Source organism: Chelmon rostratus, chromosome 18, assembly GCF_017976325.1.
Source record: "Chelmon rostratus isolate fCheRos1 chromosome 18, fCheRos1.pri, whole genome shotgun sequence".
Lineage (NCBI taxonomy): Eukaryota > Metazoa > Chordata > Actinopteri > Chaetodontiformes > Chaetodontidae > Chelmon > Chelmon rostratus.
This window is the reverse complement of record NC_055675.1, coordinates 8554333-8571348: the sequence shown is the minus strand read 5'-3', so window position 1 is coordinate 8571348 and position 17016 is coordinate 8554333. Positions and strand designations below refer to the sequence as shown.

The 17016-nt window shown below is 40.6% G+C and overlaps 2 protein-coding genes across 3 annotated transcripts in view; both read right to left on the bottom strand.

Annotated features, from left to right (window-relative positions):
• Positions 1 to 4452: 4452 nt before the first annotated feature.
• On the bottom strand, positions 4453 to 11196 carry yy1b (YY1 transcription factor b). 2 transcript variants are annotated; one of them, XM_041959201.1, is made up of 5 exons: positions 10491 to 11196; positions 8989 to 9151; positions 7578 to 7638; positions 6927 to 7085; positions 4453 to 5558 (listed from the first exon to the last, which is right to left on the bottom strand). In XM_041959201.1, exons 1-5 carry the CDS (start codon positions 11029 to 11031, stop codon positions 5376 to 5378), a joined length of 1107 nt encoding a protein of 368 aa, XP_041815135.1. In that variant the 5' UTR covers positions 11032 to 11196; the 3' UTR covers positions 4453 to 5375. The 2 variants fall into 2 exon arrangements, with proteins under 2 accessions (XP_041815135.1, XP_041815136.1); XM_041959202.1 differs by having other exon boundaries at positions 8989 to 9139.
• Positions 11197 to 12543: 1347 nt separating this feature from the next.
• The window catches only part of evlb (Enah/Vasp-like b), a 31209-nt gene continuing 26736 nt past the window's right edge, over positions 12544 to 17016 (bottom strand). Inside the window, exons 5-13 of the mRNA XM_041958769.1 lie at positions 16683 to 16750; positions 16259 to 16506; positions 15997 to 16094; positions 15759 to 15798; positions 15348 to 15399; positions 14817 to 14874; positions 14662 to 14722; positions 14447 to 14504; positions 12544 to 13543 (exon numbers count right to left, since the gene is read on the bottom strand). Of these exons, the coding sequence (XP_041814703.1) occupies positions 13506 to 13543; positions 14447 to 14504; positions 14662 to 14722; positions 14817 to 14874; positions 15348 to 15399; positions 15759 to 15798; positions 15997 to 16094; positions 16259 to 16506; positions 16683 to 16750 (721 nt within the window). The 3' untranslated portion in view covers positions 12544 to 13505. The remainder of the gene's footprint in view (positions 13544 to 14446; positions 14505 to 14661; positions 14723 to 14816; positions 14875 to 15347; positions 15400 to 15758; positions 15799 to 15996; positions 16095 to 16258; positions 16507 to 16682; positions 16751 to 17016) is intronic.

Sequence of the window (17016 nt, the reverse complement as noted above, 5' to 3'; positions counted from 1 at the left end):
ACATTTAAAGACATCACATTGGGATGGACAGTTTTCACATTTGTGTGTGTTTGACATTTTATAATCAATCAATTAATCTAGCAACTGGCAGATTAATTGATAATGAAAACAATCATTATTTGCAGCCCTGTTAGCATCATGTTTTTTTAAGTAAAATCTATGTCTGTAAGGTAATAACAACTACAGCAACCAGATAAGTGTGTAAAATGTACAGTATGTCCCTCTGAAATGTAGAGTAGAAGTATAATGTCTAGCATAAAATGGAAATGCTCATGTAAAGTACTTCAAACCCGTACTTAAGGACAGTTCTTGTAGAGTTAGTGCACCTAATCATGTTCCACCACTGAATCAGTCGATCATTTAGTAAATATAAAATACCCATCAACATTTCTCAGAGGCCAGCTTTAAATCTTCAAATTGTTTGTTTTGTCCAAGCAACAATTAAAATCTAAAAATATTCCATTTATAATGTTAGACTTGGGGAGCCAGTATTTCTCCGGCTTGCTTTGCGTGACAAACGACCGAAATGATTAATCCCTTAATGATTAGGTGGTGATTCGTTGTGTTGTAATGCGCAAACCATTTCCTGACACTTTCACATTCTGAATTATTACACTTACATTGTAAACCTTGTGCAACCTACTTTCGCAACAGCGTGGTTAATTATGGCCGTGCCGATGAAGCAGTTTTGACTCTGACAGACAGAGAGAGGATGAGAGAGGAGACAGGTGTACACAGATGGAGAGACTGAAACTGAGGCAGCAGGAAAGAGAGGAAGGCGGTCTATATTTAGGCAGAGACACACTCGGAGAGAGAGAAGAGAGCTGATAAGAGGACCAGAGGTGAAAAAGAGGGTGAGATGTAGAAAGAGCAGGAAACTGAAAGATGAATCACAACCTGTACTGTTCTTCGGTGTGACACTTGAGCAAATAGAGACAGAAATAAAACCCAACCGTCTTGACATTTGGAGCATTCATAGACGGCCTTCAGATGTGCAATGAGTGATGTACATGGCTTGAAAATCCACTGTAGCAGCGCTGACAGGGTGGAGCGTTGTGCTCTACGTCTGCAGCGGCAGTCCTGGTATTCAGGGGGTATCTCAGCTTCTCTCTCTCTCTCTCTCACACACACACACACACACACATACACACACATACACTCACACTCTCTCCTCTGTTACCTTGGCAACATATTTTCTGCATGGAAATAGCATCTCTTGCTGTGCTCACCACAGAAAAAAAGGCACTTCAAGAGGTTTTAAAACGCGTCCAGAACAGATTTACGTCCAGAGATTTGACCTACAGATTGGATGGAATTGAGCTGCGCTGCTCTGCATGCCTCACCATCAAATTGGCTGCGTGGTTGAGCAATGGAGGAGTTAAAGTCGCTGACAGGCTTCCGCTATATGTAACTGAGGATGTAGTGCAAGGTGTATCTACATATAAGTCCATTTGTACAAGTCTGTGTTTGCAGAGTAACATTAACTGGCCTTTAATGGGCTTAAATGTGCGTGTCTTACAGTATATGAAGACTTAAACTGAATACACAAAATAAGCTCATGCAATTTAATGTTTACTCTTCTGGTTGTTTGCCTCAGGATTTATTTACATCCAACACCACGTGACTATGTATTTCGGCTCTTGACAAGCAGAGCACAAGCGAGAGGACGGATCTCTGCAGAAGTGTTATTAAGAAATGCAAAATAAATAATAAAGCACAGAGGGCTGAGGGTAGATCTGTAAGGATTTCCTGATTTAGTCTCTGCTCACAGATGAAGGGGTTTAGTGCAGCTACTGTGGGTATCTCACCGCTGAGGCTGCCTGGGATGCTTCACTGTGATAAACCTGTGTTTGCTTGCCACCAGTGCAACAGAGAGGGAGACAAACTAATGAAAGAGAATCCAGCCGTCGAGATTGTAGGCGAGATCAGAATCGGGTTGCAAATAAGACTTGGCCAAAGCCGAGAGAGAGAAGGCAAGAAAGGGAACATCCAGGTAAACAGCGTGGAATTAAAAATAGAAACACACGCACGCACGCACACACACACACACCAAGTGCCTTGACTCCTGGGAGAGAGAAGCCATAATGAAATAAGCATCTGAAAGAGAGCAGGTGTTGGAGGCTTGACAGACTTCAGCTGCATAACAAGTAGTGCATTTACTCTCCCCTGCCTTTGTCAATCAAAACAACCAATCCTGTGAATAAATGCTGCCCTAGAAAAAAAAAGAAAAAAGAAAAAAAGACAGAGACCCCCAAGTGGAATCATGCCTGAATCAGCCTTTACATACTCTGACTTTCTGTCAGACACACACAGAGGGTGGACTTACACATCACTCCAGTCAAAGTTGGTCTCAGGTAGAGGTAAAATGCGCCTGGTTCTGAATTTCAAGCAGCAAGTCTGAGCTGTTTGGAGTCTAAAAAAGCCAATAAGACATCAGGAATGCACTGGAGCTGAATCAATGTATCTCCTCACCAGAAACACAAAGCAAGACGGCTCCCTTTTGTTTTTCTCTTCCTCTAGGATCGTTCTGTGTGACAGACAGTGAGGACAGGAGTGTTCAAAGGGAGTCTATTTTACTCTGCAGCTTGCTGATGTTGTCGTATGCACCGCCTGGGGATCAGCACCATGGATAGCACGGGCACCTGGGTAAAGTCATTAGAGTTGAGTGCCAGAAGGGGGCAGTAAGAAGAGCTGGTCTGGGGTCTGCAGCGGGACGACCAGGATCAGGCCAAGGAGCGGGGTCTTAGCAGGGCGCTGAGGTCGACAGTTGTGTTAATCCCGCTGGCTGAGCGGAAAACGGAAAGGACTTAAGTGTAAACTCAAAAATTGCAAGTGGGGACGTGAGAGGGAGAGACTGACACTGAGGGCTACATTTCTATTTTTTATTTCTCTAAAAAAAGTCACTTTGGTGAAGCCTGTTGTGTGTTAAAAACCACAAGAATTGAGTCTCCAAGGCTGACTTTTGTAAAGTCATTTTGAAGCAAAAATGTCATTTTCTGGCTCCAACTTCTCCACTGTGAGCACTTTATTAGTCTTCTTAGTAAAATTTACATGTAGGTGCAGCTGTACTGCACACATACTATAAATCCCACTTACTTTACATTTCCACTCAGCATTTTCTAAAGCATACCATTTTTTTAAATGCTGTTTTCTGTTTCTGTCTGTATCTATTGTGTGGTCACTGACGGGTTATTGAACAGGCCGGTGTGATAAAACAACACTAATATTTCTGGTGAGTCAAAAGGCTTTAACCAAAAGGATAAAGAAGAACAAAGATGGATTGTGACGTCCATTGGTTGGTATTCAGTCCATTACTTAAGTAAAAGTAATAATATATATATATATATATATATATATATATATATATATATATATATATATATATATATAGTTGATTGCAAGTGATGGTCCTACATTAGAAATTATACTTAAGCAAGGGAGTATTAAAAATAAAAGCACTCATTGTGCAGAAAGGCCCCTGTCAGTGTTATATCATTATATTATTGGATCATTATTACTGATGCATTAACATGTCAGCACTACTTAAATGTTGGAGCCTGCTTAAGTGAAGCTAATTTAAACTGCTTTATATTCGGTGCATATTAATTTGCAGCAACAGAGCGCAGTTCATAAACTGATCATGTTTTTTAAACGCAGAATAATAGTAAAATGTTTGCAATCTACACAGTAACTAGTAAGATTAGCAGTCGAATCAAGTATTTTCTGCAAAAATGGAGTAGAAGCATAAATTAACGTAAGAGGGAAACACTCAAGTAAAATACAAGTATCTCATAATTGCACTTAAGTAAATGTACTTAGTTGTTTTTCACCACTGACACTTTGATAAATTGTGGATCTGTGAGGGCCACTGGGCGCTGCTTTCACAGTGATAGAAACAATAAGAATGGATGTCATGAAAAGAATCTGATGGCATCAAAAAAACATTCAAAACATGATGGTGCGCTTTGGAAAATGGTTGTCAGTAATAATAACACTGGGGCTGCAACTAACAATTATTTTCATTACTGATTAATCTGCAAGTTATTTCTCAATTAAGAAAATAACTGTCGTCTTTCTAAAATACCCCAAAAAAGTGAAAAACAGCCACTGTAATTTCCCAAAAGCCAAGGCGACGTCTTGACATTTCTCATTTGATCTGATCATCAGTCCAAAAGCAAAACATGCTCAATTTATGACAGAGGAAACCAACAAATGCCCACACTTTCCAAGATGGAACAAGAGAATGTTTTTTTTTGCTTGATAAATGAAAAATGAAATGAAATGAAAAATGTGCCACTTGCACTTGCATGATCATTTTCGACAGTGTGGAATTGATGATAATAATAGGCAGGCTGAAGAATTCTATCTACTGTATATCATAAGGAATATGTCTAAAACAAATAATAAACACTGTTCAACCAAAAAGATACACTTAATAAAAGCATTTGTACATTTCAACAGGGCTGGAATGACCCATTTTATTGTGGGCAGTTGAGATACATGGGTGTAAATATCAACAAAGGAAGTTAATGGTTGACTTCTGTACATTACATTCTAACAAAGAAAGTGATGGTCTCGCAGTCAATTCAATGTACGCTCCAGATACTTTAACTGAGACACGCTCTGAGTAAGCTTATATTACTCATTCATCTGTGTAAAGACAGCTCATAGAAAATATAAAGCAACTCATGACTAAAAGTTTAATCGGTTAACACTTTAAATCACACCTCTATCTATGTCTACGTAATTTCAATACAGCCATACAGTACAAGTATACAAGGTTATTTTGTGGTTAGAGAAAAATACAACCAAAGGTATGGAAATGCAAACATACAGCTGTTTTTAAACGTATGTGTGAAACAGGTCACACAAGGCCGAGGGCCTTTTGTATCATAGGTACGATCTCATAATGCAGGAGGAGGGGGGAAAAAAAAAAGAAAAAAATCACAATTTTACTAAACACAGCCTGAGTCAAGTGTACAATATGCACACTTGAGGAAAATAAAAGCTATGTGAGAAAATAAAAATACTAATAGATTGCTGCGTCTCTCCTCACTCTGGTAAAAATAAGTCTCTGATGTTTGTCCATGAGTTCCATCTTCTGGCAGCCAAGTGCCACTGGAGAAACGAAGGGACTGCGTTGGCCGGGGCGCTGGGGAATAGTCAGTGTGTTCCTCATCCAAGATGACAGCAGAAGACAGGAGATGCAGGGAAACTAGCTGAATTTCATTGTTTTTAAGTCTTTTAATCTGTCAGATTTTTTCATATAAATCAATAAGTCTTTTCATTCCGCCACTGAAAGAGGTTTCACGTGTGCCGCTAAGATGCTCTTTTTTCCCCCTCATCTGTGTGGCTTGACTCTGACGGATGGGCTCTCATTGGTTATTTTTGGCTTTGGCGTGTGTGAGAATGTGAGACTTTAAGTTGGTCGACTGCGCGAACTTCTTATTGCAGCCGTCGAATGGGCAGACGTAGGGCCGGTCTCCAGTGTGGATCCGCACGTGTGTGCGCAGGTTGAAGTCCAGAGAAAACCGTTTCCCACAGCCTTCAAAGGTGCACTGAAAGAAGGAGGGGAGAGGAGGAGAGGGGTCAGTCTTCACATTGATCATACCGTATGCTCACCCAGCTCCTGGGCTTAACTGACAATTTAACATCTCACCTAAACAAATATTGACCAACAACAGCTTAGCAACAGCAGCCCTGTCAAGCTTTGGATTTCTCTACATGTTGGAGCAGTGTGAATGGGGCTGTAGTGAGAGCTATACACTGCATTTTAAACTAAACCAACACAAGAGCAGAAGTGTATAGAATAGACTAAACAGTGTATTGATGTGCTCTAACTCTGGCTAACTACCTCACTACAAACAGTGTTGACATTTGTTGGACCGACCCAGAAACCCCAGCCAGCATGACCCAAAATAATCCAATGGTGGCTGAACACATTGGTTAGTGTCCAATGAAACCCTTTTTTCCTGTAATGTTTAAGTGAAACATTTTGTTCCTTAATACAAACAACAAGAGTAAGCAGCCAAACAGGTTCATGTTGGGACAAAATTACAGTCTGCACTCACATTTTCTCTCATTATCCTACTACGAGGACCAATTAGTTCTACACGGCAAACCAAAATCAATACTGATTCTCTTTTTCAATCAGTTGGTGAGAATGCTGATGTTTCACCTGGGGCAAGCAGCGTTCGTCTCATTCTTTCAGTACAATATTGTGTATCGAGCACAAACACACATCAAATACATAATAGGTTAAGATTCCTTAATAGGCCCCTTGTTTCAAGTTACCGGCCAGATGGAAACATTGTTCTCAGCCAACTTATGAAGCTAATTGAGCTTAATTAGATATAGTAGCTACCTAGCTACAGCTGTTACTGTAAACTGTGCTGTCATTTCAGCCTGCAAAATCAACAGCTGTGTGCCAATGAGAAGCCTGCTTTCGGCCGAATCTGTGTGGAAGCACAGAACCACTGTTAAAAAACAAACAAAGGAAAAAACAAATACTAATAGTAAATCTGTCGCTGTTGCCACTGTAAACTACACTTGCACAAGAGCAGAAAGCTTGACAGGTGTATCATAAGTAATTAAGGTGGCTTGGCAAACTCAATTGAATAGGACTGATTTACATGTTACATACTACAATATGTTAGCAATTACAGGGTAAATTCAAATAATGAGTGACAATGTTGGAGCAAATTTAAGATCATGCCAAGACTTAAAATGCTGCCAGCCACTAACACAGGTGACCTTGAGTTTTACTGGTATAAATTTTGAACCCTGTGAGCCAGAAATTACTTAATATCCAATTCTCCTTAGCTTGGATTTGGCATTAAACTGTGAAGGGCTTATGCACTTAAAATATAAAAATAGTGTGAGCGTATCTGTGCACGGGGGAGTGTGAAGTTCGTCCAGATGCCAACCTGGAAGGGTTTCTCTCCTGTGTGAACAAGTTGGTGACGTTTGAGTTTGGAGCTCTCGACAAATGCCTTGCCGCACTCGGCGCAGACGTGCACGCGGGGGCCATGGGTGTGGAGATGCTTCCTCATGGCTGAGTTATCCCTGAACATCTTTGTGCAGCCCTGAGGACCAGAGAAAGTGCAGCATGGAGTTGACAAACAGCACAGATGGGCAAATAATGTAAGGTTTTGTTGGCAGCAGGCTTGTAAACTCTGAAGTGGTGCACCAAAAGGGGTTTGTTTCCTTGTACACAAACATACGAGAGTCCTCAACATTTTACATAGTTTCCTTTAATCAGGTCTACATTCTGAAAAAAAAGTGGAGCTGCCTCTACTTTTCCCTGAAGTGAAAATGTTCTGTTAATAGCTGCACACTCCAGTGACGGGCTGCTCATTGGTTTAAAAAAAAAAAAAAAAAAAGCCTTTATATTAGCTAAACTTGTAGAGTTCAGAAGAGGTTTGATTGTTCTTGTAAGTACATGAAAATCAATACACTAAAGTGCTTTCTTCACTTTTAAATAACCTTTACAGAAATGTCCAATTAGACAGAAAGCAACAATGTTCAGAGGATCAAACAATGGACTTATTTTAGCAAAGCAACGTTGTTAAACTCACTTTATGAGGGCAGGCTATCGTCCGGGGAGCATCGTCCTCTTTGACTTTCCTGGGCTTCATCCTGTGTAGAAAAACAGGACATGGTTTGGAGTTCTTAACATACAAACAAAAACAGACACATGGCACAAAGCCAACTCTTTTATGCAAGCACCCATGTCATCTCCTAGACCAGTGACACAAATTAACAGGAAAGAGGAAAGATTCTGTGAAGTCATGGTAAATAATTACATAATGCCTGCTGACTGTGAACATTCACTGGTCTCTCTGCGTTCCATTTAGCTGACATGCACAGCAAGACTGTTTAGAGCTGAAACAGGTTGTGAATTACAGTGCAACAATATTAATAATAACTTAAGTCTTTTGTTTGGCAAAGGCGTGAAAAAGTCATAGCCCCTCAAATGTTAATATTTACTTTTTTATCTTTGTGCTTTAAACTCTTGGTTGGACAGAACAAGCAACTGAAATGGGCAAAATCTAGTTTTATCACAACCCTGGTGGGCATTTTTTGACCATGCTCTGACATTTATAGATTATACAATTAAATGTCAAAAGGACAGGGTGCAGATTATAACCAGTTATGAAAATAGTTTGTTAGTTGCTAAACTGGCTAAAACCTTTTACTGAGTGCATTGAAGACCCTCTCTTCTTATGACATTTTTAGGTGTCACTTGATTTTTGACCATCAACACACACCCCAACAACACAATTTTGAGCAGCAGAACCACGGGCACTTTTTTGTAATCAGTTTGTCATCATTATATACATATATATGCACACACACACACACACACACACACACACACACAGACAAATACAACATAATAAGGGTACAGAATAGTTGCTTTTGGTCTACTTTAGCATATGATCATAACAATGATATACCTTCACGAATTACATAACTATACACATAGCTTGTGCATAAAATGTTAATCAGTATACAGAAAGACAAACATGCCTACATACCAATTGCAAGTGATTTTCTCTGTTTACATTCTTTTTAGTATACATGTAATATAATTATTTTAATATCTATATATTTTGCTCTAATTCTTATTTGTACTATTATCTTAAGCTTTTCTTTTTCCCTCATTTTTATTTTAACTGTTATTCTGTTATTAATTATTCCACACTAGTGTTTAAGCACAGTCCTTAGGGTATCCCACACTTTATCACTTGAGCATGTGACTCTAAATCTTTACTCTTGACTCTGACTCTTTACTCTTGACAGAAAAAAAACAAAGAAGCAAAATGTGTCCAAATACAACAGCACATAAAAAATTCTATCATTCAGGAAAAATTACTAATTTTGTCTGATCGACTATATATCACCTTGTGACTGAACAGCCACATCTTTCTGGCTTTTTTTTTCAGGAAACAGACGTGTTTATATTTGGGACCCAAACACACTCACCTGGCAAACTCTGCCAGCTGTTTGGGGTCTGAGAGGTCGATCCCCGGGATGCCACCAGGGGGCAGCTTCTTCCCGGTCATGTACTCGGAGTAGTCCGGAGGGGAGTTCTCCCCGACGATCTGCTCCTCCACCACCGACTCATGGTCAATGTCTTTATTGTCATCTAGAAACACATTACAGAGACTGAACCGATAACATACGTGTTTCTCCCTGGCTACAAGTGTGAGGGAGGGCAAAATCATCTGCAGCTGCCTCAGCTATGAGGTTATATTAGAAACCACATTACTGTTGCATTAACTGCTTTGGATTTACATTCACAAGAAAATGACCCAATTCCACATACTCTTCACTTCCTATTGCTCTTAGTTGTTTTAGCAGATTTTTACGTTATAAATTATAATTGACTAATGCAAATGGGACCTTGCTAACCGAGATAACAGAATTAAACGCGAAAAACAAGAAGAGTACTAGACAAAGACAAAAGTTTGGCAGACGAACAAATACTAAAACACAAAAAGTTTAAAAACAAAAGACTTCACTCATAAAGTACAGAAGAAGGAAATAATTCTAACGTCTGTTTTTGGGGGATTTGATTTGACTTGATATTCATTCATAAAACAGAATTTATCAAGCAGGCACATGAGCTCTAGACTCCTTCAGTTCAGACCTATGTACAAATAGGAAGCAAAACTATTGAATCCTACTTTACAGCAACCAGCAGGGTGCACTAAAATAGCTCAAGATATCTGCTGCGTCCTAAACAATATAGACAGGTTGACTATCAGTAAGACACATGTTTTTTTTTAACCAGACTGTGACATAAAACAAGCAACCATTAAAATATAAACTCTCGGTTGCCTTATTAAGACCCTTTTCAGTAAATATGGACTAACGCTCGGTCAATATTAGGCTGCACGCAGTCCCATCTCGCCGCACAGAGGCAGTAGCTAGCTAGCCTGACGCAGACGCAAAGCTGTCTGGTGAACTACCCCCAACAGCAAACAGAGCTAACTGCTAAACGATTTACCCGATAAATAGTACCAGACTCAAAATTCCACGCAAATTAAACTTTCACACGCTTCACACGGCCCTCCGTCGCAGCACCAGCTGCAGTTGAGCACCACGTTCGCCGTAGTTTTGCGGCCTGCACGTACACTAAACCCAGCTGTCTCTATCTCCCCCAAGCACCGCCGCCATCTCTGCCTGACCGCCACTATCGCCATTTTTTCGGGGCCGCCGCCATACTTACTAGTGTCGGGGAATATGGCGGCGCCCAGCAACACCTAAAACATGGCCTCCCTTCAAAACAAAAACATTTCGCTATGCTACAATAGGATTTTGCATCGAAAACGTGCATTATTTGTTGCTTTTCACAACGGTGCAAGGGAGCACTCCAGGAACTAGTCTGGTGCAGCAGGACAACGCCCAGGCAATGAGGCCTCATGCAACGGCTAACAACGGATCTGACAGACTAACACAGGGCTAACGTTAACGTTACTTACCCGATGCCCACATTGTAACAGAAAATTCCCCCTCCAGTGTCTTTATTTGCACTTGCTTCTGTTCCCATTTTCTTCCACCAGCCTCCGCGCCGCTTAAATAGCTCTTTTTGCCCGCTTTCTTGCCACCAGTGCCGCCTCCCCGTTTCACCCGACCCACTGAGCTCTTCCCAGCCACAGTCACCAAAGTCTGTTCGATGTACTCGTCCTCCACCCCCGGAGCCGGTACCGGGATGAGGATCTGGTCCTCGAACCCGCTACCGCCGTCCGTGTGCAGGTCCGAATCATCCCCGCCGACCACCTCCTCCCGGGTCTGGACCAGGATCACCTCCTGGTGATGGTGGATCGAGCTGGGGTCGTCGGTGACCAGCGGCTGGAGCGCGATCATGGGCTGCCCATCGTCGTCGTCGTCATCCCCGCCGACCACCGTGGTCTCGATAGTCTCCACCGGTATCGTTTCCACCTCTATCTCGTGGAGCTCCACGATCTCGGCCGGCATCTCCGAGCCGTCTGTCTCAATGTACAGCGTATCTCCGGATGCCATGTTGAATTCCGCCAGCTTGCCTCTCTCATTCACGCCGTGTTGTGCTCCTTTTTGGACCTCACAAACACACTCACACACCCCCGGCTCTGCTCCTGCCTCCGTCTCTTCTCCCTCTTCTTCGATAACAACTCTGTTCACTCCGTCCCACACCAGTTCTCGTCGCCACAATGCTCTCTAATACAGAAACATCGCGAGACTTTAGTGAACCAAGCGATAACAGTGCTACTGGTGGTAGCGGTGGTACCGGGGGGTTCCCAAACTTGGCTGACAGGAGGATTAGTTATCTTTGTCACAAAAGCACTAATATGAATTCATTTTTTCCCCCTCAGATTAATGAATGTGTAAATTACATAATGATAATCAATGACATGAACATCTGGTCAAAGCAAACTTCGCATATGCAGCAGACTTTTAGTATTTTTTAAAGATACATTTTATTGACCTTGATTGATGGATTATTTTTATTAGATGGTCTTATATGGTTTTATTTAGACCTTTTTTTGAATAGTCCAGCACAAATGGAAACATGCAGTTTTTTTTAAATCAAAGAAAAGAGCTAATTTAGATTTTCATCTTTAATTATTAGTTCTATGACCTCAAGTATACAGTGCTGACATAAATTAATTCTGCCCTTGCTGCATCAGTTTAAGTCTATCATTAGATCTACACAATGATGATCAAACCTATGTCTAAATAAAGCTACACTGGCTGTAGAGTGGGCTGCTCTGCATGGATTCAAGCTTCCCATCATGTGGCATCTGTGTCCACACCTCAGTCAGTGATGATGCTTCAGCAGCTTTTGCATTTGATGACATTCTTATCAATACCATCCTTCTTACATGGATACTGTTACCTAGCAATTTCAGTAAAGAAAAATGAGAGCTTCCTGCCTTCAAGTCTCAGCCAATTACATCCAGTGGTTGGTAGCATTACAGTATTTGTGTAGCCAATATGCCAGAGCTGAAAAAGTGAAATGTTGTTTTAGTTAAATTATATGTAAATAGCACAAGAGGCTGCAGCAAATGGGAACACAACACAAGCCCATGCTGAATCTATGAGGTGGAGTTATCATTAATTCACAAGAAATTTTACGTCTGCAGTTAATTAAATAAACCCTTTTATGAGTACACAGTAATGCACAAAGAGCGTGTTGCATTAATCGATTATTTGGGTTTATCTTTGGAATCTTTCTGGCAGATATTTTTCCAGGACACTTTACCAGCATCCTACATTGTGTGCAACACTTTCGTAACACAATAAGGTTGCACAGAAGCAGCTCAGATGTTTCACACGTCTCTGTACTGCACCAGCTGACATTTATTGCACCTATTTAGCAAGCACATATTTTGTGTCCGAAAAAAAAAGAAAATGAAAAGAAAAATTACGGATGGACAAAAGCACCAGACAGGCATCAAAGTAGCACCCAAATAAGCACAAAAGGAAAGAGACAGCCTCATTTATCCAAGACATTGTTCACAGTTTTATTTGAATTCATTTTAAACTTAGTGCGTTTCTTTTCTTGTTGTTGTTGTCAAACCAGGAAGCACTTTGTCATAAAAGGAGAGAATAAAATGAACAATACTTCACCATATCCTTGCAGCCAATAAACATTTTATTAACAACATGATCACAAATACTCTGGTGTATTATTTAATTTTTTTGTTTTGTTTTGTTTTGTTTATAAGATCGCAATATCCAAAGAAGTTTATTCCACCCTCAGTTTCAGGTCAGAGCCTGTTTTTTTTTTTTTTTTTTTATGCCATGGTTCCACACGTATCTGTGTTGGCGAAAAGGATAAAAAACCTTTAAAAAAATGTTTGAGGTTAGATGACAAGAAAACATTTTTGGATGTGCTTGCAACTGTATCTAAAACAAAAACAAATGAAAACATCCAATATAAAATACAAAAGGCTGACATAAAATGATGTGCAATAATAATGATCAACATTATCATTACTATCATATTCACATTATCATTTCCTCATTATTACCATTGCACTCACTACACTACTACTACTCATATTAACATTACATTGACAATCATAAAAATGATAGCAATAATAATGAAAATGATAGTAATCATAATAAAAAGCTTGTGAAAAAAGCAAAACCAATAAAATCATTAGAATTTTATCCATTTTCCTTTAGGCCGAGGACAGAGGGGTGAACTGGGCTAACAAACAGACAGAAAATGTTAAGAAATCAGAGTAATCAGTGCGAGAGCGTGCCCCGTTCACGTCCATCTCTCCAAACAAACAAAGCAAACGTTACACAGACATGTCTGAGGTGTTACAGCAACGTTGCTGCGTTGCTTCAACACCGCAGCTGGACAGGATGAGTAGATGTCACAGTTTGGGCCTCCGTTCCTGACTTCTCTTCCTCCTTCTTCTCCTCCTCAGGACCACAGCAGCTGCTGCAAGGGCAAAGGAACCACCACGAAAAGGTGGTTCGTGTCGGGGAGTGGCTCTGAAAGATTATGTCGTGCTAATTCGACTGAGTTCATGTCTAATGGCTGTAGGCAGAGGAGAGAAGACATGGGAACACATCTCCAGGTTAGATTGATCATATATCCTCATGGCATAGTGATGTCATCAGGGTTATTTCAAATTCGGCTTGAGACTTGAAAATGTAGGAAAATTCATTCAGATTCATGGAATGCTCCTTTAAAGAAAGTGCTTTGATTTCAGGGACAGATGTATCATGAAAAACAAACAAAGCAAAACAAGAGAAAACAATGCATTCATTGACTTTATAGACTGCAAATGACCCTGTCAGTGATATGCCGACTGACAAAGTCAAACTCATTAGCATTTCTGTGATATACAGTCATATTTATTCAACTGTTTTGCAATGTATTGTCATTTTTTTATAGATGTATAAATAAATGTGTGATGAATGTATAACTGCATCTATAATGTAATATTTGTGAGATAGTTTTAGGCTTATATGAACACATTTGTAACATGTTTTGAACTCATTCAGAACTCATATTTGTACAGTGAGTATGGCTGCATTAACCATTAATTTGTTCACAGTGTGATACAAATGACCCTCTGGGTTGTAATAAACATCCTTATAATGTGAGTTATTTAACACATTTTAATTAATCAAGTAATAATGTTGACTAATAATGTAATTAGGTACAAGTTATTCACTTTTGTGAATGTTTTTTTAAATGCTGCTTGGCTCTGTACTGTAAGCTTTGCTGTACTAAATTTCCATGTTCAGGTTTCTGGGACTCTAGTGCAGCCTAGTGGTCACAGCTCACCATAACATAACTACCTAACTCCTTTTCATTATCCCACTGGTTAGATTTCCAATTAAATATTCATCAGCATAAATTAGGCGAGAGACAGTGTTCCTAAATGTTGATTGATTACCCCTCTTTAGTGTTTCAAGAGGAAATTAAACGTACCATCAATGATTTCATCCTTCACTTTGTGCAATTCACGAAACACCTCTTCCAAGATTTCCTAATGATGCACAAACAAATGGATAACATCAGCATTCATGATACATCACATATCTCTTTATTTGCTGTAGAAATCCACAGGAAGCAAAATTAACTTGGAAAATGAATAATTTTTGTTTTGTCAAAAGATCAAAAAAACGATAATGTATTTTCTTTACCTGTTTCATTCTGTCAAGGTCTAACGAGTCTGTGTCACTGCCACCCCCCACGGGCCGTACCCTGCATAATACAACAATCATTCTCTGTTACATTCACTCTGTTGTTCAGCTTCACAGACACATATCCAATGAGCTGCGCCACCTCCGGCTCTCACCTTGAAACAATTGACCTGTCTGCAGAGTTAGCTCTGTCCCACGGCTTCTTTGCACCATCTAAACGATAGGCATGGGGGTCAGAAAGAAAAACTGATGTACATTAAAGTGCATAAAGTATTATGAGAAACAGGAACTAAAAGAATCGAAAGTAAAAGTTCTCATTAAGCAGGAAACTCCCCTGTGAGTGACGTATTATCACACATTAAACCATTAGTTTGACAAACCACATGCACTAATGCATAAGAAGCATTATTAGCTGTTGTGGCTGCTCAACGTAGAGCTCATTTGAACTACTTTAGGAAGATTATTTTATAAAAATTAATTGTTTTTGTATGTAAAATCCTAATCTGCAAACTAGTAACTACAGCTGTCTTTGTAGCGAATTAAAAAGTACAATGTTTCTAGCTGACATGTAGGAACACAGGAATACATGTTTCTGAACATGTTTCTCTGTCTGCTGTAAATGCATTTTTAATATGAGATGCCCAAACGACAGAAATACACAAGACACTGTGCTCAGTTTCCCTCACCTGTGGCATTCTGTCCACTCCGGGTGCTGGGTGACGGCGAATTTGGGTCATCCTAAAGGAAGACAAAAGGATAACTGTAATAAGCATCCTCCTCATCCTCCTCATCATGGACACTGCTATTTGAGGCGTGATATTGCGCCTTCATTAATCCCACCTGCACAAAACACCTATATCTGACTCACTGTAATTCTCTCCTTATTGCAGTGATCATTATGACTGTGTTTTTTCAGTTTGCCTCTTTGTTTTCATCACTTTACAAAGAATAAAAAATATGATACATCCAAATAATGATGATTATTATGCTCGTCTAATTACCACCAGCATTATCATCATCCGTGCCTCAATCACCATCCTAATTATCATAATAAATCGCCAGCCTCATGACTTGTTCACTGTTTTCCTTTCACTTACGTTTTGGCTGTCCTCGGGCTTCTCTGAAGCTGCTTTCCTTCTGAGGGGGAAGAAGAAGCCTCGAGTGAGAACAGGGCATTTCATCCACATCCATGAAGGTCAACAGTTTTAACTAGTAATAATAATCGCTAATGAATCCTGAGCTACACACTGATTAAAAGCTTTAATGGTGTCTAATTGTGGCTGCAGGATAACGATGCAAAATGGTTTTGTGGCGTTCTCAACTCAGTGCTCTGACCTTCGCGCCAACAGAGCGTTCATCTCCTCCATTAGTCCTCCGCTTCCTCCACTTGTTCGGTTGGCATCGTTTTTGGCGCTTGAAGAGCTGTCCTCAGGCTGAGGAGAGGAGAGGAGTCCAGAGTTACTTGTTGCTCTCTGACATGTACAAACAGTAAACTTTTCAAATGAGTCGTTTGGTGGAGATGATCCAGTTCTATCCTGCCTGACTTGACGAGGATTCATCAAAGCTTCAAAGCCGCAAAGATAAGTTAGTGCCTCACTCTTTGAACGCGGCGCAGTTTGGCTCCAGCGATCATGGCGGCGAGACCCGTCTGGGCGGGGGGCTCATCCCCGTGACTTCCTCCACTCATGGGAAGTGGAGGTGGGAGAGGAGGCTGGGGCGCCCCTGCTGAAGGTGGTGGAGGTCCTGGTGGCGGTGGAGGGGGAGGAGGACCACCCATGTTCATGGGCGGAGGTACTACTGGGGGTGCCACGGAGAGCACAGCAGGGTGGCCTTGAAAAGGAGAACCTGTGTGACAGGTGAAGATGGAGAAGACTCCCTCTGTTTGTATGTACATGTGTTTGCACTTATAACTTTGTGACATGCACCGAGATGATGAGAAGATATTCTGTTGTAAACAATACAAAAGATTAGATTATATTAACTTCAGTTGATGTGTGCTCTTTGCTCTTTGATGTGAGTACCTGAGTTGGACGACCGTCGCTCCCGCTCCATGTGCGCCTGCATCTGCTGCTGCTGCTCCATCATCTGCCTGCAGGGACAGGAAGGAAACATGTCTGCTCACTCAATATCAAAACGTCATGTCTTATCTGTGATTCTGTCACTTAATTATCCTACAGGAAAAGTGCAGCCAAGCGTCTCGCAGCAGCAGCCAGAGAAAATTCCCCTTGCCTTAAAGCTGCAATAGGAAAAGTGACAAGGAATCTAAAAAGGCTTCTAACCCAGTAATTACTACAGGATCCATCGGGCACAACACCGACATATTATCAGCTTATACAGTTGAAATGAATAATGTTG